This window comes from Carassius carassius, chromosome 7 (genome assembly GCF_963082965.1).
Source record: "Carassius carassius chromosome 7, fCarCar2.1, whole genome shotgun sequence".
In the NCBI taxonomy this organism is placed as follows: domain Eukaryota; kingdom Metazoa; phylum Chordata; class Actinopteri; order Cypriniformes; family Cyprinidae; genus Carassius; species Carassius carassius.
Genome location: NC_081761.1, coordinates 5,075,411 through 5,100,066, shown reverse-complemented (window position 1 = coordinate 5,100,066; position 24,656 = coordinate 5,075,411). Strand labels below are relative to the sequence as shown.

The 24,656-nt window shown below is 35.3% G+C and overlaps 1 protein-coding gene across 2 annotated transcripts in view; it reads right to left on the bottom strand.

Moving 5' to 3' along the window:
- The window catches only part of LOC132143395 (receptor tyrosine-protein kinase erbB-4-like), a 157,639-nt gene that overhangs the window by 45,218 nt on the left and 87,765 nt on the right, over window positions 1-24,656 (bottom strand). For both annotated transcript variants that reach the window (XM_059553570.1, XM_059553571.1), the window contains exons 2-3: window positions 17,032-17,183; window positions 8,687-8,873 (exon numbers count right to left, since the gene is read on the bottom strand). In XM_059553570.1, coding sequence (XP_059409553.1) covers window positions 8,687-8,873; window positions 17,032-17,183 — 339 coding nt within the window. The remainder of the gene's footprint in view (window positions 1-8,686; window positions 8,874-17,031; window positions 17,184-24,656) is intronic.

Below are 24,656 nucleotides of genomic sequence, written 5' to 3'. Positions count from 1 at the left end.
AGATATGTGCCGAGTCACACTATTTATATCAAATAAATGCTAATGAAATTTCCAGTTCCATCTTGCCGTCGCTTAGTGCCACTTCCACTAATATCCTCTTCAGACTAGCATCATGATCCACGGCCCTCCGTCGCCTCCGCCCTCCACCCGTCCACATTCACGATGCCTCTCATTATTCAGCCACACAGGGAGGAGAGTTTGGCTGGTGGAGATAGCAGAGCATCCCAGAAATCACAGCCAGCAGCAGGGTCTCAGGAGGCCAGGCTGGGAGGGTTGGTAGAGCCATGATACGACTGAAACCTCACAGACCATTTTGCAACACCGAGCTCGCTAGTGCACCTCACATTTCTCACCTATTCTTTTTATGTTTAGTGAAAGGTGGATTTGATCTCACGAGCAGGTACCTTTGAAACTGGGTACCTTCACAAAGAGAAGACAAAGATCAACTAGGATATTGACACTGCTGCTCTCCAGTGAATGGCATTATGCTGATAATGAATGCGGGACATGAGGTGGCTTGCTTTATCCATTACGCTACATACAGTTTGATACAATGAATGCCATCTCGATTACGGAGACCCTGAAGAGTTTAAAGCAAACTGATTTACACTTACAATGCAGGCATTCAGTCTCACAGTATCCAATAAGACATTTCTCAATGTCAAACCACTAACACACAAACCCCTTTGGTGAAACAATCTGGCAACCTCATGGAATACGCAATTAGTTGTTGTCACAGTAGATTACGGTACATTAGGAAGCACTGCAGTATGCAGATATTTTCCTCCAACCACACTAGGTTGCATCATTATTGCATATAATCTTAGTTCATAGAAGGCTTTAAAGGAATAATATATATATATATATATATATATATATATATAAATTTAAAAACTGAAATTTAATTGCAATTTATGTCTGCCCAAAAGTTACAGTGTATGTATAGATTATACACAGACTGATCATGGCCATCACTTTTACTTCTCACTGGTGTATCTTGGAAAGATATGAATCCAGTAAATCCAGCAAATCATTGTCAACCTGGTATTTTACAAATACAACTCCTAGTTTCCAGAAAGACTGGCGCATCCCTACTCCCTGAAGCCTATCAGATTGGAAATGCCAATCTTCAACTAGCTCTGCCATTTTTTGTGTGCAGTACACATTAGAAAGTCTTTTAACGGGCAGTGGGTGGCCACATAAGACTTGCTCATTCTATTAATTTTAAGAAAGTTGAGGGGATTATTTACAACAGAACAGAACAAAGGTCACCTTAACAAATCTCAAGCACCCAAACGACCCAAAATAACGTCAGTCTATTGCAATTACCTCTTCCCCTGGCAAAGACAAATTGCTGATGCCAAAAATGCCTAAAATTAACAGACCTCAGACTACTTTATGAACTATCTGCAATTACGTTTGACATGAAATGCTCTGACTGCACTTCACAGGGACGATGAGTTAAATACTTAATGGTGGAGCTTTGCATAGGGCATTAAAAAACAAGGAAGGGCCGCTGAGAGAAGGAACACCCAGAACACAATTTGCCAACAGAATTGAGTCAGGAGATCTCTCTTTATATCCCCACCGCAGGAAGTCCTCAGAGAGCTGTTTTAATCACATTCAGCTGCAATGAACGGGCTTTGTTTTTTGAGAGATTCAGAGGCAAACCAATTATTACCCACAAAGCGCTCTTTCTCTCCCCACTTTGTTCTTGACTGATGGTTGGAAAAACAGAATTTGCTGACATAATTTCATATTCAAGAAGTAATACTATTACAATAGCTTTGGAAATAAAATCAAAGCACTTATAACTATCATTCTTTAAGGTAGAGAGGTAGCAGCTTTAGAAAGCTAATATACTGGATGTTCGCATCTTATTTCGGCTAAGCAAAGTATAGCTATGCTAAGACAGCAGCTAAAGACCAAAATGGTGGCTGTTTATTGTACAGTGTTTGATTAAAAATAGAACAGAAATGTTAAATGCCACACTAATGCATTTTCCTTTCTCCTTCTGTTTTGATTCATTTACCTACCTAGATCAATAGCTGCATTTACATGGACCCTACTAATCCGATCATAACAGGACTAGACGCACAATCAGAATAAAAAAGTAACATGTAAACACGTCAATCAGATTGAATTGGCCAGATCTGACTAAAATATCAATCCAATTATAAAGGGTGGTTTATTCCTTTTGTAATCCGAGTGAGAGGACATGTTAACACTTGATCGGACTGAAAACTGAAACAGGAAAGAACTGCGCGTACGCAGTGACATAGAAACAGCGTAATGACGTATGACGTGTGGAACGAGCTGTTCTTCCTGGCAAATAAAGTGTCATAAATAAGTGTCCTGTCATTATAAAACTCCCCTTTGACTCAGGGTCTGTGAAGTGGAGCAGGAAAATGTCCACTAGTCCTTGTTGAAGACTCTCATGAACAGACGAATAGTTCTGAAACTAAAGGTGCCGGTAAGGGGCACTTTTACAACCTTTTTTTAGCCTAATGAGGACCCAAAATAGATAAATATAATGTGTGCTTTTTAAAACAGTATGCAACAACAGCAGAAAACTGTATATATTTATGCAGTGTGCACATGTCAAAAGAGTAAATTCGATCAGAAGCTTGTGACATATAAACGCGCATATCAACCTGATCACTTTATTCAGCGTTCATGTGAACACTACGGTTGGATTCGTCAATCAGAATGAATTTATTACAATGGAAGCAAAAGGTGTCAATGTAAACACACCTAATGACTGTTATAATTCTACCCAATTAGTTAGACAGTTATATTAATATTAATCCTATTTATTTGTTTGTTTGTTTGTTATTGTCTGTTTGTCTGTTTTGCATACAATTGCAATCCACTGCGGAAAAACAATTAACCTCATTTGCTTCCACTGTTAAGACTTAAAGAAAATGTCATAAAATCAATCGAAATGCATGTTATAGATCATACATAAAAAAAAAACAGTTTTGTCAAATCAGCAGAGACAACAGACTATCAATTATCAATGTATCAACTATTTATTTATTTATGCAGCATAAAATGGAAATCAATTGGAGGTGAAAACACTGAACCACATTAGCTTTCACTGTTTAGAATCAAAAAAAATATTCCACATTATATTCCACATAAGAAAGTCATATATGGCATGTATAATGCATTTTCTTTTTCTTTTTTGATGTATTTACTTTAAACAGTCACTGACTCAAACTCTACCCAACTTCTCTAATTAGTAAGATAACAAGATTCATTGTTAAAGACAGCATGACATAAAAATGTATCCTATTTTCCCAGTGCATGTTATAGATCTCATTGCTAACTATTCATATGTTCCATAAATAAATAATCAAAATGCCATAATCAGATCTTCCGGTCATTTAGTTCCCATCTCTTGAATCTCACATTTACCTGCCTCCATTTTTGAGTGCAGCACCAACATCTCAAAATCCAACTGACAACCAATGCATGGAACCAAGTGCCCAACATATTTTTCTTTCTTTTTATATACAGTAACAGACCTGTCACTACTTACCGTATGTTTCATTGAAACTTTAATCAAGCTGTTTCTCTTTTGGAAGTCAGCATGAAATGACACATGAAATCACAACCCACTTTGCACAACATAACGTTACAGTTAACGACACTGTATAAGTGACCTTGTAAACAAAGGTAGATCTAAAAAAAAATCTGTTCACAAAATCATTGAAACTCGTCTACAAGATTGTTATCTAGAGAGTCTGCAAAGAAGCTGAACAATACAGGAGCCCAGCTGGATCAGAAAAGTCAACACAATGAAGGCCTAGCCTTGGGTTCATGGACAGAAGCTCAGAAGCAAGAAATTGTTTACTAACTGAGCAGCCAAGGCTGTGTGGAGGAGAGCAGAGGACTGGACATGCTAGCCCAAGAGCCTCTGTGGGGGTGGGCGGCGAGCATGCTTCACATCAAGGCTATTGCATTAATACACCGCCGGGGATGTGCACAAGCATACATATGAGGGCACAAAGTGTTAAGTTGCATGGAGATTTGTCTAACATAATGAATAATTAGACAAGGTGGAATTGTGAAGTCAGCAAACATGGCTTAGACTTAATGGCAAAGCTTTAGAGAATAAATCAATAGGATTCAACATACTGTATAAAAAAAAATCAAATAAATAATAATAATTAAAAAAAAATGCAATCAAGTGGAACGTTTGCATTTAAATTTTTATAATCTACATTTCAGACTGGTTTCCAAACCATACTGTATTTTATCAGAATAACATTTAGAGAAGGTATAAACAGTTTTGATAAATGTTAAACACAACCAAAATCAACTCTCAACCCTTCAGAAAACAACCAAGTTTTGATTTCAATTTAACGATTTTAGTAAAGTAAATACAGATTTTTATTAGGAGAGAATTCAAGATTTTGTTTCTTAAAGGGGAAAAAAATGGCTGTTCAAAAAGGAACAGTTCAGTGAAAATTAATTTGGGGGGATTTTCATAAGAAAGATAATGCATAGTTTTTACATTAAAATGACTATTGCAGGTTTTCATATGACAATGTTTTTATTGGAAAAGCATGCATTATATATACTGAAACGATGTTGTAATCTCTGCTGCACTGACAGTACTTTATAGTAATAGTGGCATCTAATGCAGCTAAATAAGACAAAAACATAAGCAGATAAATCAGATATACTGTATACAGAAATGTTATTTTTAATTCAAGATGAACGAATCATTTAAATAATGCTTTTTAATTTGTATGCATAATGGTCTAATTGCTTTGCATGGTGCACAATGAGACTTCTTGGCTTGTTCCTGGTGTGTAATTAAAGAATCTACTGTCTATGAGCAACATATAATGTAAGCCTTGATTTTTGAACAAGTTCTTGAAAGTATTGCACATGATCCTTGAATTTTTCTTATTCAATAAGCTTTGGCCACATGTGGTGAAAGATGAAGAAATATTTACATACAGGGATCTGCCCACTCAGTTATTGAACTATTTCCTGACAACACACTGCATGAAATCCTATCATCTGAGATTCGAAAAGGTTGATGAAACCGCACTTAACGTAGCTGATGGTTATAGAGGTCATCAAGGAGGACATAGTAAAAAAATGAAGAACATTTGATCGAAGGACCACCGAAAATAAGGTTGCAGCCATCATTGTATCATAAGTTGCTTATGAAAGCTATTGATCATGCTGCAGAGCCGTGTACAGGAGCCATGAGAGAGGAGCACATGGCTGTAATCAAAGGAGTCATTCATCATCAATGTGCTGAATATCTCAAGGGGCTGAAGAACAACTTTCATCTCTTAAAACTCATTTTGAAAATTGCAGAAACATGGCTATCATTGCCTCAAGAATCAGACTTTGCCAGCAATACTGCAGGAATAGAAAAATGTAATCCTAAAAAATTATTCAAAGACTTTAGCGAGGAATTCAAAAAAGACGACCGTTACCTCAAATGTGCTGCTCTTCCCATCTCTCAACCCTGCCAACCTTTGCTGCATTTTCTTGCTTATGATATACAGCACTGTCTTTTATGAAAGGGCTCTGTTGTAGTATCATAAACAGTGTGCATCTTTCTGCAACACTGTACTGGAACATTGTGTTTTCAAGCTTTTAGGCTCAGAATAAAAGTTATTCAGATTCTAGTGCACATTTCTAACTGTGGTTGTAAACAGTCACTAACTAATTTAAATGAATGCTCCACTATTGACAGCATCATTGGAATTAAATAATATAGACTTGCCCTTCAGATTGTAAATAAAAAATGTAAATGAAAAATAAGCAAAAATAGTGATTAAAGTGATGCACTTAAAGTCTGCAGTAAGACATAATATATACTGTATATTCATATATAATCTAAATGCATTTTTTAGCATACCATACAAAGGTTATCAGGTTTGTTGTCCTTTTCATGGGCGTGACAGGATTTGATTAAATATAACTTTGCATTTGCACCATAAAAAGGTAATATTATTCATATGTTAACATGATTTAAAGACAATCATTCTTTTGAATCAATGTGCACTTGATGTATATCATAGAGCAATGCTTTGCTTCTTAGACATCCATTGTGAGTGCATTACTGTAAACACTTTTTTATTTTTTTCTAATATTCTAAACCATAAAGGATGCAAAAACCCGAAAATCCACCAATGCATGTATGCCAGTATCCAGTTCATACTGGATATCATGTCTTATACTTGTATTGCTCATTAAAAGTGTTAATTCACCCCAAAAAGAAAATTGTCACATTACATTACACAACATTGACAGAATTTTCATTTTTGGGTGGACTATCCCTTTAAAGGAGCTATGTGGAGGTTTTTACTTAAAAAAAAAAATCTTTAAGATAGAGTTTTCATTTGTACATGTATGAGCCAACCATGATGTAAAAAAAAAGAATGACACCTCAACTGTCAACCACGGTTGCCTCTATCAGCCTGTAGGCTCAATTGTGTGTGGAGGAGTCGGGCCCGAATTGGTGCGAAAATTCACAAACTGTGACGTCATGCGCGTTCTCGTCTACTTGGGCTTACAACCGTACGGCACGCCAGCCATTATAGTAAGCAGCGTCAATAGTGTTTTCAAATTGACTCTGCGGATGGAAAGAAGCGACCAGCCTCCAGCACAATTCAGACACCCACGGACACTCCTCGTAAGTAAAAAAAAAAAGAGCGTGCGCACTGAGAACGAGCATGAGACTGGCTGCAGTTCCTCTAACAGCCACTGATGTCAGTAACGGTTAGAAATTTCAGAACCTACGCAATGCTCCTTTAAGCCTGACAAAATGATTTGTGGCAGTTAATTGTGTGGATTCTTGAATCCTGAAGTACTCAAAGACAAGTAACCTCACACCCCAGTCATTCAAAAACGCCATCTGACACCTCATCACAATCAAGAGAGCAGCAATAAAACCAAAGAGTTATATTTGAAGACACTAAGGAAAAAAGACAAGAAGGCAGTGGCTGACCCGGACTGTCAGTGCTCTATTTATCTCTACACCAATATATTATTTAATAAACCATTAAAGTTCTAAAGCCATATTTGAGATTAAAACTACATGATTATGCAAGATGCCTACTGGACATGTCAGTGGTTGTCTTAATATTCTTTCCCTCACCTAATGTGACCCTGTACCACCTGTCGGACTCCTCTGGGCTTCTATTGCCCGTCCATGAGTCATCAGAAGTCAGACAAGCATTATCACGCCTCTGGCTGTTTTGCTGTGAGGTGCCACCAGCTTCTTCTATTTGTCTGTTGGTTGTTTGGCTCCTTGATCTGTTTCTGTTTCCCTCCATATTGTTTTGCTTCCCAACAGGGATCTGGAAATATAGTTCTAAGATGAGTTTCTATATTGCATGGTATAGAATGTAAAAGAAAGTCGCCCTACGTGGCAACCAAGAAAAGCTTTAAAAAATAAATAAATAAAAACCTCATCTGTAAAACATGCTCAACTGAGATACAATACACTGATAAGATACAAATGCAATCACATAATGAAGAGTGGCTAATTTGTATGAGAGACATCTTGTGATGTACATGATTATCATAGCTGCGCTCTGCACAGCATGAAAGACATTATTAGAGCCAATCTTATCAGACATGTGTTCGAATACACAAGTCCCTGGTATGCTCATTAAGACGAAGAGCACAACATACACAGACCTCAGTCAGACATTAAAAGAGTACAAACATAAACTTTAGTATACTGACTAGACAAACATTCTGCACCAACACTGGCCAAATCACAATATGGAAAATTAATTAACAGATCTTAATTTTTTTTCTATCCAGTAATTGCATACACACTACTGTTCAACTGTACCAGTTTTGAAAACAGTTGTGCTTCTTAATATTTGTTTGTGGAAACTGTGCTACATTTTTTTAGGATTCTTTGTTGAATAGAAAGTTACAAATATTTATTTTTAAATATAAATTAATTGTAGGACTATAAATGTTTTTGCAGTTACTTCTGATCAATTAAATGCATCCCTGCTGAATAAAAGTAAGAATAGTGTATTTTCAGGAATATATATATATATATATATATATATATATATATATATATATATATATATATATATATATATATATATATAATTGTAATGCATTAAAACTTCCTAATCATCGGGAAGAAGGAGGCGGGAACCGGCGGACAATCATATGAAAGACTTTAATAACAAAATAAACACAAAACAGCGCACCAGCCCCTCACGGACGACTGATGCGCACAAAATAAAATCAAAACCTAAAATAAAGCCCAGGCCTGGTCCTCTCTCGTCCTTCACTGTCGTGAATATATCCTTCCATCTCCTATGTGGGACTCGAGACCGGTGGTGGGTCGCAGGTGTCGCTGATTTCCCAATCACTCCACCGGCCTCGCTCGTGTTCCCACATCCCTCGGGCCCACCCCACTCGTCACAATAATCTTACGGACACCAAGTGCGGTAGTATTAAAACATGTTATATAGAAAACATCTTAGCATTTTAAGAGGAAATTAAAAATTTTAAAAACTTCTTCCTTCTTTGACATTCTGCAGCATTCTAGATTTATTTGAGCAAAGAAATTGTGCCACATGTTTTAAACTTTTTGGATAGTTATTTTAGGTTAATATTGTCAGATTAGAATCTAGAGAAATAGGTTAGAACAGTAATAAATAACAGAATATACCTGTCAGGTTCTTGAGGCCGAGTTGTCTGAGGCCGAAGGAGCCATCTCGTCTGTAGTTGAGAAAGATGGACAGGGCGTATCGTCCTTCATACAGTTTAGTGCCTCGGATGATCCGCAGGTTCTCCAGAGGAAGATAGTCGAACTGATTCAGAGCCACCAACACGTAACCCGTCACCTCACGGATGGACTGCAGAGATAAAAAGAAATTCACTAAACAAATGCATTCTACAGTCTCAGGTGATTCCCATGAGCCACTTGCTTTAGGTAGTTCAAGGATGTAGTTTGTCCTTTAGTCAAGGCTTTACCAAAACTTCTTCATCAAGTCTATTAGTCGATTCATCAGTCAGCCTTGATATAATTTGAAGAGATAATGGCCCAAGAGAGCACTGGACCCTCCCTCTCCACACCCACATCAATCATGTTGACATCCAATCACTGTTTCATACTGCATATCATTAGCAGGCACAGAGGACAGGTCTATTTCATGCTGAAGAAGTGAATTTGATATAGCTGTACTGATCGGACACACACACACTCTCTGAAACTATAGTCATGGAAATCCATCTGAAGAGCTGACCAAGCAGACGCCGACAGCTGTCAACTGCCAGTCAGGATCACTGGAAGTGCAGAGACACACTGCTAAAGATCATTATGATGTCAAATTTCAGACAGAACTTCAATGGCCATAGCTGGGTGTAAGAATTGTGATATGAATTTTAATATGTTTTGAATATATGTTTTTGAGGATTCTACTGAGGGTTTTACTCAGATAAATCACATATGCAAAACACTTACACAACCAATCACATATTGATTAAATGAAAGGAATAGTTCACCAGAAAATAAAATAAAATCCTGAATGTTACTAACACTCGGGACATCCAAGATTCAGACTGAGTTTGTTTCTTCATCGGAAAAGATTTGAAGAAATTTAGAATTACAGTAGATCACTTGCATACCAATGGATCTCCTGCAGTGAATGGGTGCCGTCAGAATGAGAGTCCAAACATTAAAAACATTGCAACAATCCACAAGTAATCCACACCACCCCAGCCCATCAGGAAATGTCTTGAAAAGCGAAAAGCTGTTTGTTATGATGTTTGTAAGAAAGAAATTAATTGAGACATTTTAACATTAAACCGCATGTTCTGGCCAATGTGCACCCATAATCTATAATAACACTCCCTTTCCTCTTACATCAAAATCCACCAACTTATTTATCTAAAAACTGTTTTGGACTGGTTTCGCTTATAAATGGTGCATATTTGTCTCCTGTTTAAGATGAGAACTTTTTCACTAAGGACTTGTATGTTAGCTTTAAACAATGGTTTGCAGTTAAAATGTCTTAATGATACACGTGTTTCTTACAAACACACAGATTTTTACTTTAGTCATTAATTGATGGACTGGAGTGGTGTGGATTACATTTGGATTATTGTAAGGGTTTAACAGATATTTGGACGCTCATTCTGACGGCACCCATTTACTGCAGAAGATCCACTGGTGAGCAAGTGATGTTATGGTACATTTCTCCAATTCTGTTCAAATGAAGAAATAAACTCATCCACATCTTGGACGGCCTGATAATAGGTACATTAATAGTAAATTTTCTTCTTCCGTGTCCTTTTTTTTTTTTTGTGAATGACACTTAAGAGTCTGTGGAGCTGAGTAGATTTTTATATGGTATTTTAAATTGTAAGATCTCATGACACATTATTGTGGTTTGGTAACTTATAAACTTATTCTTGTCCAAATAACTAACCCTAATTATACATATTGTCAATGGTGATTCTGGCATTAGCGAGTATCACTACTAAATCTGCAACCTATGTTATTGTCATCAGCAGTTTCTGTTACCTAGCAACAAACCAAAACTCTCCTCCAAAACCTTACACAGGCCTTCAGGACATGGGCAGAATTTTTAATTTGGTTCTAATTCACCTTATTTAATTAAAGGATTACTTTGCTTTTCACAACCTTCTCAAATAACACTGTTTACTTTGACACTAATTAGTTTTTTTGCCCCTTTGGTATTAAAAATTCACTGGACCAGTGATTTAGCTGCCAAGAAAAAAAAAAGAAAAGGAAAAAAAAATCTTATTTTTTGATTTTTATTAACAGACTTTCTTAAAAACACAGGCTAATACAATTGCAATTACAGTTCAGTGACACAATTCATAACTGAGTCAAGCTAATTTAGCAAGCAGTAAACAATAAACAATTTATTGCTAAATGAGGTTTAAGCTGTTTAATATGCCTGTGAAGGTTTTGCTCTTTTAAACAGGAGCTTTGCATAACTCTGAATAATGTCAGATCACAGTGAACTGCATGCTAACACCTCTTTAGCTAAATGTTAAGCATAAACACAGCAGCTGTGAGTATTGTTAATACGGTAAATTACTTTTGTTGGGTTTAGTTTGCATAGTCTTGTTTTCAAGGATAACAAAAACTCTTATGAAAGTTCAACAGTGAGATTAAAATTTGCGATATGAACTGTGGTAGATTTTCATAAGGGGATCCACAACAACAAAGGCACCAAAACAAAAACAAAAAAACACTAATCAAAAGAAAAAAATACTAATATTGATATAAGAGGTTTGGTGCTACCGTTAAATAAAACAATACTGTACAACATACCAATTCTGTCCAGATTAAGGGTCATGTTTCTATAGCAGCATCTCAGTCATTATAAATGTTTCAGCTATATGTTTAGAGATCTAGAAATGCTCTGAGATCTGGGAAAGTATTCACTATTCTAACTGTTCCTTCTCACACTATAATGACTCTATTCTGTCTATGCACTCCACAGGAGAAAAGTCACAGGAACGCATGCAAAGCACAGTAAATGTAAATGCAGTGATCTATAAAGGACACACACACACACACACACACACTATTTGACCACATGAATACTGATATCACACAAGGCTGTCCAATATCATGCATCACAAACTTATTAGCCGTAAAGGAGCAATAATACTGTGGTCAGCATTATTATGTCTAGGAGTGGGCTCAAAACTATGTATTTTTAAACTATTATATTGAAAGTTATAATGTTTAATATATAAATAAGTATATACATGTATATTAATTGGATGCAATTGTTTATTTTAGTATCAGTAAGGTACTATTATAGTTTTTGTTAATATTTTATTTTTATATTTTTCTGCTTTCGTGTTCATTTTAGTAATCTTAGTATATAAATCCTTTAGTCCGTTTTTGTTGTTTTTTCATCTTTTTAGAGTTTATCTTTATTTCAGATAACTTTATATTATATAAAAAGTACTATAATAAACTAGTTAAAAAGTCTTATTGTAATAGCTTTTTAAGCTCTTTAATCACTTTTTTTTTCTCCTAGATAGCAATGAGATTTAATAAATAATGTCAAATAAGTCTCTAGCTTCCCCAGTAATCTTGCATTCAATTTCTGGATATTTCTTAACGATATCTGAAACGGTGAACAGATTTGTCAAGATATTTTGCAAAACTCTGAAATTTCAAAAGAAATATCTGCTATTCACATTCACTTTATACTTCTACTTTGTCCACAATTATTTCAATTATTATTCAATAATATCAAGGACAAGATTGATGTAAGAGAACCAAAATGTAAGTCTTCCAAAATACAAAAAAAAAAAAAAAACCTTTTTCAGAAATTGCCAGTAAAACATCTTCAGCAAATAATAAATATTTGGAGTTCTAATGACTTTATACCCTACATGTCATTGTCTTGTTACAAATACTTGACTGTCTTTGGTGAATGCATGATGAAAGTTTGCTGACATCTTTATTGAGAAAAGTTTTTTTTTTTTTTTTTTTTTTTTTTTGAGCAAGATGACAATGAAGTAACGAGAATATTCAGAACAAACAAAACAACTCCAGTTACAAGCGAGAAAGTGCCAGGAGATCATTCTGCGTGAGAGATATGAGACGGCGAATGAGGAGGGTAGTTGACAGAACCCCGCAGTGAGAAGTGGGAAGAGTTTCAGGGTCACAATCATCCATTTTTACATGACAGAATGTGGCGAAGGCGTCTTTATGAGCAGGCAATGTCTGTTCTATATTCAAACACAATATAAATGTCAACACTATTGTTAAATGCAATCTGTTTGTTCCACTCCATGTGGCAAGCTACATGACACTGCACATATTTGCCTGAAACTAGCTCTCACTGGCAAATATTAAAAATCCATAAAGGAAATCAAATTGAAGGGCTAAATTAAGCAACATTGAAGACTCATTTTAATAACAATGCATGTTGTAAGCAAAGTTTGGTCTTCCATAACTCAAATAATGGGACTTCCTTTAGCGCTCGGCATCTCAAGACGATCATTACCGTCATTTAAATAGCAATCATGACCATGACTACAAACAACAGCAATCACTCAACCACTGGAGAAGAGAGCTGGCATATTGTGAATGATAAACCATAACTACATTTTGGAAAATTGCTATGAATCTTAAATGCATTACACTGAATGTGATTCATAGAAGAACTTTTTTTGTAAACCAAGAAATGGCTTTACTGCACTGACTAAATTCAATCTGCAGGCAAGAAGCTTTCAGAAAAAGATTCTGTGTAATTGATTTAGAATTAATTACACTTCAGCTTCGTCTATGCCAGGGTCAATATTGTCTAATATGACAGATTAAGATACACAGTTCAATCATCATTCATGTGAATGCTGTGCATTCAATTATGGTCATTTTTATTGTCAGTGCTTTTCGTGTAGCTGTAATAATTTCCAGGTGTCTATAATTGCTGTGAGGAATTCATTTAACCTCAGAGATCATTTCATAACACTGCTGAATGTAATGAGACTTAGATAGCCATGTATAAACTGAACGGACACATTTTGTATGATTGTTGTTTTTTCTTAACTAAAACTAAAAACTCATTAAAAAAAATGTATTCATAAATAAAGTATTTTCTAGTAAATCAAACTCCAATAATCTCTGTGTGCATGTCATACATTGTCGGTTTAAAGTCATCTGATAATTTTATTGATCTGATATCTAAACTGATATCTGATGCAGTCCTCAGACTCCTCACTAAAAAAGTTACAGCAAGAAAATAAGTTGAACATATTGTATGTCCACAGAGCCATGAATATGGCCTTTATTTCATGGCATTTCAAGCATAAATTTAAATGTGTAATTAGTAAACACTAATATGCTATGAGCTTGTGATAGTAATTTTGAGAAGGTGAAGAGACACTTAATCTAAAAATGTGTTAATTTCCAATGAAAAAAAGAAGAAGATATAATTACACTAATGTTAGTGAGCTTGCGGCTGCGCTCAAACTCTCTCCTTCAACAATGTTACAGTGAAAGTGCAGTGGGATAATGAGACAGTGCTATTAGCCCACAGACACAATTACCATTTTCTCCCATAAGCCCTCTTGAACCCTTCCTCTTTCTCACTGGGCACATTATGTCAGGCTGAAGTGATTTTAGAGGGTTTAGTGATAGCGAGGAGGTAGTGAAATTCTACATCTGTAAATGAGAGGTTCAGAAGTCAAGTAGCATCATATCTAGTAAAATTACATCCTGGTTCATTTACCGCTTGGAAAAGGACATGCCCATACAGCAGCACACATTTAGTGGATGAAATAACAGCTATGAGGAGGAAATGGACATACAACTTTGATAGATATTCTAAATACACAGACGTATTGGGTAAATCTGAAACAGCAAAAGATTGAATAACTACAGTAGTTCATAAAGTGACTCCCTTGCTACCACCTACTGGCCTAAGGATTTAACCTGCAGAAGGACTCCAATAGGACTGACTTACTGGTTTCTGGGTTTGCAAAAGGCTTCAGCCTTGAAATATTAGTAGAGAAACCCCCCACACACAAACCTGTAATGAGGCTAGTGAGCTGGACAATCCCCTCTCATTTGGGTGGCTTTGATTAATGACAGGCCCAGTTTCTGATTACAACCTAATTAAAAAGGAAAGCAAATGGATTTCATGGAGCTTAAGAGGGAAATGGGTATAGAGGGAGAGCGTTTTAGTAATCGCATAGCTAGACTTACTAAACTCATTCCCTAGGAGGAAGCATACGGAAACAAAACTGTAAAAATAATATTAATACAAGCATAACTGTATGGGATTTGTAGCAAAACACATCATCACTACAATTTTTGCATGCATAAAACAGTAAGGTATAAATCCACTTTTAACAGTATCATCATTTCTGGACTGTTGTGGCTAAAGCCTTGAATATTATTTTTTCTAGGTCAAAACTATGACAATTTTTCATATAATGGAGATTTTTTTACAAGCTTTCTTGACTTCTGAACTCTTGCTGAAAAGAAAATAGTTAGAAATAGAGAGAGCTCTGTAACAGATAGGTTCATTTGCGTACAATGTCTGTTTACATGGTGGAAAATGCCCAATACTCTGTCTGTCTGTGTCACTTTCTCTCTATGTTGAGTCAGTTAGTTGCTGGTTATGCTGTCACTGTGAGTATCTGTAATGTTCTCCTCTACATGCCTTGTCACCCAAAATGAATTGCATTGAAGGTCACAGACTCGGATTTCCATTCAAAAAGCATATGCAACAAATGTGTAGTACCTGGAATACATAAATAATATAGAAATGCATAAATACAATTTTACATGAATTATTTATTGTGTTACATAAAACTGATTTATTAGAAATAAGTGGTTTATGCAACAAATCTAAAACTATTTTACACAGAAACGTTCCAGTTTTTATTAATACATACATGTATGTATCGTATGGGTGAACGTGTTTTCTGATCCTGGAACAACATTCAAATCAATCAATCAGAAATTGTATTGTAGCCTTACAACCAGAGAGAGGTGCTTCTACACCTTTGCTATTCAACCATAATCAGGTCACTCCAAAACCTGTGCTTTCTTGCCAATGGGTCTCTGCTGGTCAGAGATAAAGGGTAGAGAGACCCATAGAGAGTGTGTTTTTTTAACTCATATTGAAATGTGAGAAGGATTTTAACAGGGAAGGAGAAAACATGAGCTGAGAGATGTTCTACCACTGCATAGATCTGTCTCTCCACATGTACTGCATGTATATATGTATGTATATATATATATATATATATATATATATATATGCAAAGAGGTGATTGTCTGTGGCAGTTCCTGATGTTAACACGAGTTGGCAGCTCAGACATTTAGCCACTCTGGTATTCCCACAAAGCTGGCATGGAGGGAGCCAGCAGCCTGATTGATCAGACCTTAATGAAGAGTCAGTCAAACTCTGTAACATCATTAGCTTCTGCTGGAACGCTCAGGCCTTGACCAGGATAAAACCTGACAGCAAAGTGACACCACCTGTCACCACACCTGGATCCTGGATGCTGGTAGATTGATTGGAAAACATCAGGGCTACAACAAGAGACCTTTCAAACACAGATTCGTTTGTTCAATTGTTTTTGTGCGCAATGTGTGGCAAAAAAGAGGGAAGTGTCTCAATAAAATGTAGAGGAGACGCATATAAATTACTATATGAAAATGTCAGTTTACTTCTGTAAATATGTGAACCATAACCTAGACCACCTTTACAAATCAAAGTCTGATGACAAAGACACTTGTCCTGTTTGTTGCTGTCGCTTGTTTTGAGTTTGAGCTCTATCAAGTTAATTATTTTTCGTCTATTTTTTCATCTTAAGATCAATTTTATACACCATCATTTTCGTTTCTATAACATGTGAATATATCCCCTATCGTATTCTACAACAAAAACAATCAGCTCCTTGTTATCACAAAATAGATTTATTTAGATTTCCTCAGTCCACTATTAGCTTATAGCCCTAACCATTAATTTATTAAGACTCAGGTCCCATGTGATTTCTCTGTAGATAAGTAATACACCTGGTTTTAAACAAGGCAGCCTCATAAAGCCTTTTTGCTCTATTTCTGCAGTTATACCAAGCGTGGAACCAGAGTAACATCCATTAATGCAAATGTAAAAGAGCTATTTAACCATCAGTGTTACCAGTAATTGCAGCACCCGTACAAAAGACTGCTAAAAGCTCCAACTGCCTTTGAAATCCAGAAAAACATGATGACTTGCTCTCTAATGTCATGCCACTGGAGTGTTAATATTGGGAGCAAACAGTCTTCTGCTTTTTATATATTTACATAGTATTCTGTTAGTCATGCATAATAATAGTTTGCTTATTTCTGTTATTTTAATAAAAGGCACAAAGCTGAATTCATAACACTATCTATCTATCTATCTATCTATCTATCTATCTATCTATCTATCTATCTATCTATCTATCTATCTATCGATCTATCTATCTATCTATCTATCTATCTATCTATGTCTGTCTGTCTGTCTGTGTACTCACCTTAAGAAAAGACAGATTGCGGTTTCTTTCAATACTGGTGATCTCCAGATTACCCATGACCACCTCACAGTTTTCATAGAACTTGCGAAGAGTTTTGTACTGCTGGTCCAAATCTGACAGCGTGCTGAGCTTGTTATCAGTGCCAGGACACACTATAGAGGAGAAAAAGAGACAAATAAATAGATCAGACTGTGATTAGGCAGTTTTGAACCAGAGGTTCATTAAGTGAAAATAAATCCACAAGACTATATAAATATTACAAAATATGACATTAAAAAGTATAAATCACTTGTTTTTCTAAAGAAACACTGTCACATCGGGAGTTGGCATCTGCTTTGCTTCTAAGCCAATTCAGTTTTAACAGAACCCATAAAGCGTGCTGAGGGTTTGGTGGGGGGTAACTGAGAATGAATGAGAAAGGTCATCGCAATATGATTGGATATGACTGGTTATGTTCAGCAGTGATTGGTTCATGCAATAAATCCTGTAAAAATAAGACTTGGAATGGACTGAAAACATGATCTGTGGGAGTTTTAGTGCGTAATCAGCTTGGATAAATTTAAAATTAACATCTGTGTCTGTGACCAGTATTTACCAATCTATATTTACAATATGAAAGATGACCCAACAAATTCAAAAGTAGTTAAACGTTAACTATTACAAATAATATAATTTCACAAATAAAATCTATTGTATAAATTGTTACAGCCTTGAGTTATTATTTTGAAATATATGTCAATTGTTTAAACACTAAATTGATGAGATTCATACTTGGATTTAATAAATAGAATATTAGTAACAGTGTAAAAATAAATAATATTATTTATTTATTTATTTCTCACTGTTTCTTTTTCTGATAATATAGGTAATGTTTTTTTAATCAAGAATATGTGACTGGGACATGAATTTGATGGTAAAAAATATATACATTTCAGAGCAATATATATATATATATATATATATATATATATATATATATATATATATATATATATATATATATATATACTGTAACACACATAAAGAAGTTCTGAAGCTGGTTTCATCAAGATGTCATTTTAACCTGTTGCTGAAAGCTGACAAGCTCGGCTCTTACCTCTATATGAAGACAAATGAGAGCTAGCGAGGACAATTCCCTGACATCATCTTTTAGATCATGGACCTGTGGAACCATGACCACAAACAGGGTATTTTGCTCAACAGGCTTAGCGAATAACAGAAACTCCAGTCGATAGTACAGTAGAGTTATAATGTGGGAGGCCACTGGGCTGATGGTGATGGTGATGCTTCTGAAGTGGAGGCAGGAGTAATAAGCAGTTATTGAACCCCGGAGGGTGACTGTTTCTCTACATTACAGCAAGCTATATTACGGCCCGCCACCTGCAGAGCGGACCACTCCATATTATTGCTGTGGACAAATTACAATCTTCCCCACTAAATTCATTCACTGTCACAGTTAGGTAGTCCCAGAGGACATGGCGGTGCCATGGTGAACACAGAGAGAAGATAAAAGCTGTTATATATGGAAGCATGTTTTTGCTTCAGAGTAAAAAAAAAGAGGAAAAAAAAAGAAAAGAAAAAAGTAAATAAGAGCAAATTAGAGTAAAATAAACATTACTCTTTTTTATATACAGTTACAATAATATCTAAAATTGCAATTATGAAACTATTCACTATAAATATGCACTACTGGAAGATATGACGTTTCAGTTGAGAGACAGAAAGTCAAATTTACAAGAAATAATGATGATTTTGAGATATAAAGTTGTGCGTGTGAGATACATAGTTACATCATGAGATATAAAAGTAAGAAGTGTGAGTCAATGGTTTGCATGTCTTTAACCCTCTGGAATAACTCAATAGTACTAAAATTACTAAAACTGAATTATGAATGAAAGCTAAATAGAAATATTGAAAAAAAAAAATGACAAAAGGATGCCATAACACATACAGTAAAATCACAATAAATTCAGGATAATAATAATAATAATAATAATAATAATAAATCAAATATAAAAATGTTACAATTGTAATTATGCTGCAAATTCACCAGATAACTGGTGTGATAACTAGTGTTATTTATTTACAAAATTTTTACACACATTTGGCAATTTGTGAGAATGGCTACGTTATGAAGCATGCTACAGAATTCGCCTCAAAAATCTTATCTGTCCTTTAACTTTTAGTGCTCTGAGCTTTTGCTTTACTATGGTTTAGAAGCAAAAGGGTTTCAAATGAAATGTTCAATATAACGGTGACTGATGTGCTCAAAATCGAAGAATTAAAAATGAGAATGTGTCCTTTTGCACCGTGACCACAATGACCCAATAATCCATGATCGTTTCTGATGCTAAGGGATTCCTTTCCATACTTCAATGGTGTTTGTCGACAGAAACTGAGCCCTTAGCTTTAGAGACTTAAAAAGCCCACATCAGAACTTCAGGATATGGGATCCAGGCAGGATCAATGGAGTAACAGACCACATTAACACTCATCCCGCTATTTCACACACTCATCATTTTTGACTCTGTAAACCCAAGCTCCTGGGGTGCTGATGTGCAACAAATCTGTTCATTACATTTGATTGAGATATCCACACTTTTCAGGTCCCCAAGTTTGGACAGCTTTCATGTTTTCATCCAGGTTCTTATCATGTTTTATTGTAAATTAGCGTTTGTTACCCTATTGTAAACAAATAAATCAATCAATACCTAAATCAGTAAATTTGTTATTATTTCAAGTCTTTTAAGAACAACATTTATTTACAGTACATGACATTCTGGCAAAAGGATATTGCAGTCTTGAATGGGGTAAATTCACAATATGAACAATTATTTAATTATAAGAGGCTGAGATACATGAGAACATTCTGAAGACGTGCTGTAGAATATGTGCAGCCTTTTTAATGAGATTAAAATTAGCCTCAGTTCTCACATTCTGAATCAATAGTAATTTGCTTAAACTGCAAAAAGAAAGGTGTAAATAGCAGAAATCTGACATGAACTGGACATTACATGATGCGGTTGGCCAGAATATAATCAGGTGACTATAAATCAGATTCATGCAGTAATCCATATTAAGAGTCACAGTTGCTGAATGTAATATAGTTAAAGACATATCTCAGGTGGTCGGCTATTGTAGTAGGTCACTGAAGCATAGAAATCATGTTGGGGGGTGGAATTATGTTCCCGTTCTGTCAAACTTGGGATTTACCAATAGCATTTTGCTTCTGGGAAGAAGTATATGAAGCAACAAATCTACAAAGAAGCGCAGGGAGGTATGGCAGTGCTGTGCACATGACACGGAACATTCGGTTGAATAATGTGATGGAAATTGATGTTTGTAATAGATATAATCATGCATCTGCATTCCAGGCTTCCGAATGTAATGTGTTCCCATTGCAGTTAGGCGGTTCATATCAAAATTGACCGTAATATCCCTAGCGATGAGCAGGAAGTTTGATGGTTTCCTCTTGGAAATGAACTCTGTCAAGTGCAATAACATGAATCAGCCTGTGAAGCACTGAAAGAAGACACATCCCCGGCTCTCATATCTGAGTATTGTAGATACAATTGCAGCCATGAGTTTTTAGAACAATACTTCAAGTACAAGTTTATAAGATACATTCTGGTGCAGAAATATGGTTCAATAAATTGTTTTTCAAAAATGCTTAACATTCATAAAGTCTATATACTAGTCATTAAGTGTTTTGTTATGGCTATTTTATTTCTACTATTTGCATGTGATTATCATTTTAATATTTTTTTTGAATTGGGACATTACCAAGCAAGTCCTTTTCATAATGCCCTTTATAAATATAATGATTACTAGCACACTACAAAGTTTAATTAAAATTTGTTGGTTAATACTAATTTAAATCACATCCAAGGGACAAGTACTCTGAAATATTCAATGGAAGGTGTGATTTCTACTGATCTGATTAAAAGAAAAATGTATTAATTTAATCAAAAGTAATAAAGGCTGATTTACATTAAATAAAAACTCTCACTCGTTGGTCTACACCAGTGGTTAACAGTGGTTCCTAGAGAACCCCCAACACTGCACATTTGAGATGTCTCCCTATTCAAACACACCTGATTCAACTCATCAGCTCATTAGTGAAGACTCCAAGACCTCAAATGTGTGTGTCAGATAAGGGAGACACCAAAAACGTGCAGTGTTGAGGGTTCTCCAGGAACAGGATCGGGAACCACTGGTCTAGACTAATGTAGTCAGGCTGATTTAGCTACAGTATATTAATTTATTAGATTATTAATAGTTGGATAGTCGTAATAAATGATGTCTTAAAACTTTTAGATGCTGCCAATTATTGGTTTCAGTGGGCTTTTATGTGTGTTTACATGTACAACAAAACTTTACCATTAAAATTCAGATCATTATAAAAATCCAGAAATGCAAGAAAAATCATGACATGTTTTTGAAATTGTAATGTTTTGATGTCCAAACATAAATAGGCATGATCACAAGACAAAATCGGGATAATGGGCAAAAATCAACAATGAATTTCTCTAATTTCTAACAATTCGGAGTTGACAATGTCTCAAAGATGGATTTGTTTCTTACAAACAAACAAGCATCTTTTCGGTTCACAAGATGTTAATTAATGGACTTAAGTCATGTGGATTGTCGTGATGTTTTTAACAGCTGTTTGGACTCTCATTCTGATGGCACCCATTCACTGGAGAGGATCCATTAGTGAGAAGGATATAGGGAGAATTGTTCCTTTAAATTATCCTATAGGACAAATTGAACTCTGCCACATGCCATATTTAAGAATGCAAGCCAGGTCTTCAATCTCTAAATCTCCTTTATTGAGTAGATAATGCATGATCCAATAGTGTGAATTATTTAGTAACAGAGGTTAAAACCTTATTTAGAATATTAAATGTACATATATAATGAGTTAAATTCCTGTTGTTCACATATGAGCTCATTTTCCAGAGCCAGACCTGTAGCAGTTCCATTCAGGGGTCAAGGTTACATCATAGCTGGCACATTTCCTGCAGTAATGTACATTAAAATCACTCCATTTTAACCAAGCGGTCTGGTTTCTGTGGACAAAACCATCTGGACATGAGCAGATTTTGTGTCAGCATGCTGACTGAGTTACTTCCTTTGGCTCTGGCGCTTTTGTGTAATGTTGTATTTTACCAATATATCTTTTATCTCACAATATATCTAATTTTATCTAATGTTTTTGGATTCTGTTCTCTGATAATCTAATATTTGATAGTGGATTCAGGCTATTGCAAAACCTAATGTTAAATAGGAAATTGTTGCACTGAGTTTTGCAATAAAAAATGTAATCACATTTAAAGCAATGGTGTGACACAAAAATATCGGTTTAGAAGTGTAATATACCTTGCTTTCATTAGTGTAATTATGCAGTTTTTTTAATTAATGCAAATATGTTCCTCCGGAATATGCATATGATTGTGTGCAAGATGTGAGCTGTACAACATAATGATGCACCATAACGTTAATGGCACATGCAACAACACACTGGTCACACTGTTCTTCTTCACGCACAGCATGCCACAGGAACACTACTGTTGTTTTTTCTCCGGATCTGCTTGCAATCGCCAACCAACCTATCTATGATATATGGGCGGGAGAAAGGTTATGTAATTGCTATGGAGGCCAGAAATTACATCACTTTTTTTTTTTTTTGCATACAACAACATCATAAAACATGCTACAAAACAAGTGTTCTAGGCTGTTGCTAAGTCATTCTTTACTAGGCCAAGTCAATAGAGTCCACATATCTATTTGTCTGTCTCTGTCAAGTGACACTTATGACTTTGGACCCTCCTTTAATGTTAGTCTATGGAATTCTTATACCCATTATATTTAATTTTCAAAGATGATGGTTGAAAATATTAGATGATGGCATTTAGCAACAAAATTAGTAATGAGTGTTGTCAGTCATTCTGTTAAACAGCTGAATAATCATCAATATGTCAGTGGTTCAGAATCCATTATGCACTACATGTTGTGTACATCGGTTTATACTTAACTCTTTGACACATAACTTACACATCAGCGAACTCATTAAACGCCAAGTGTTAATCGTCAACACTCTTCACACCCTGCTGTTTTAGCACAGGGCAAGTAACTACAGATTGCTTAACATACTGCAATATGAATCACAGATGAGAGTTAGATAGCGTGACCATACGTCCTGTTTTTCCCAGATATGTCCTGGCCGGGATTTAATTAAATGTCCAGGTTTTGGCTGTGTTTTCTTATTGAGATGCTCTCTACAATCATCATACATTGTAAGAACATGCATTTGCATTGCTTTGATTTTCTCAGTAGATCACACCTTCCCAGATGCTGCGATCGGCTGATTATGCACAATGCCTGCATGTTATGGTCAAACTACTTTTTTCAGTCATTACCTACAGCAAGTATGGAAACAATGGGAAAACAAAGTCAAAACCTGCACATTTTTAGAAATAGAATGAAATGAAAATACTGTCATTATTTATTCTCTCAACGAATCACACAGATATTTTCCATACAACAACAATTCTTAGTGACTGAATTTGCCCAACTGCAAAAGCATGTAAAAGTAATATAACTTCTGTGCTGAATTTAAGCTATATTGTTTTTACACAATAGTTCAGTAAACAATATGTATACAATATGAATAACTCACATTTCAGACACAATATTGGTAGTTACTTTATCTATTTTTGATCCACCAATGAAGATAGTTTCAAACAAAGACATGGCAGAACATAAATCATTGCGAGTCTCAAAGTGAATTGGTGTTTTGAACAAATCGACTAGATGAATGATTCAGTGATTCACTCATGAAGCCAATTGTTGGATTTGGAGCAGCATAATAGCATCAGTGTTGGGCAAGCTACTTGGAAAATGTAGTGAGCTAAGCTACCAGTTACTCTACAGTAAATGAAGCTTCACTACACTGAAGCTACCCACTGGGAAATGTAGCAAGCTTAGCTACATCAACAGTAGCTTGCTACATCGAAGCTACTTTTAAAATTCTTTTTTTATGTTGAACACTTTTTATTACAAGTCAATGCTTTCTCAGTGCTCAAAACTGTCAGTCAAACAGATAGGCAGGTGTAATTGTTTAGTTCAATTGTGTATTGTGTTCCTTATCAATTTGGCAACAAAAACAATCAAAATACATGTAATTCACGTAATAATGTACACACAAGTATGTGTACACATCTGTTTGCATGGGCATGCTTAATATAGGCCTTTGCAGAACAAAATGCAATGTAAATGTCTTTGGAAACCCAGCTAAATTGATTTATTTTCTGATTTACTGTTTTCTACATTAAATCATCCTAAAGAACATTATGTGAAAATATAATCTTGATTACATTTAAATTATAATTAAATAATATAATCATATCAGTGATTTAAATCAAACTTTAATGGGGTTTTTAAATTCACAAATTCTTAATTTAGCACGAGGGCATGTGCTATTTTCCCCTGAAATGTCTGAAATGTGATTTTCTTAACAAGGGAAAACGCTTCTTTTCTACCAACAGATAGAAAAAATATAGCTAAAAAGTGCTTAGTTTGTGATTGCTATAGAAAAGCTATTCGATTCAGAAAGCAGCGAA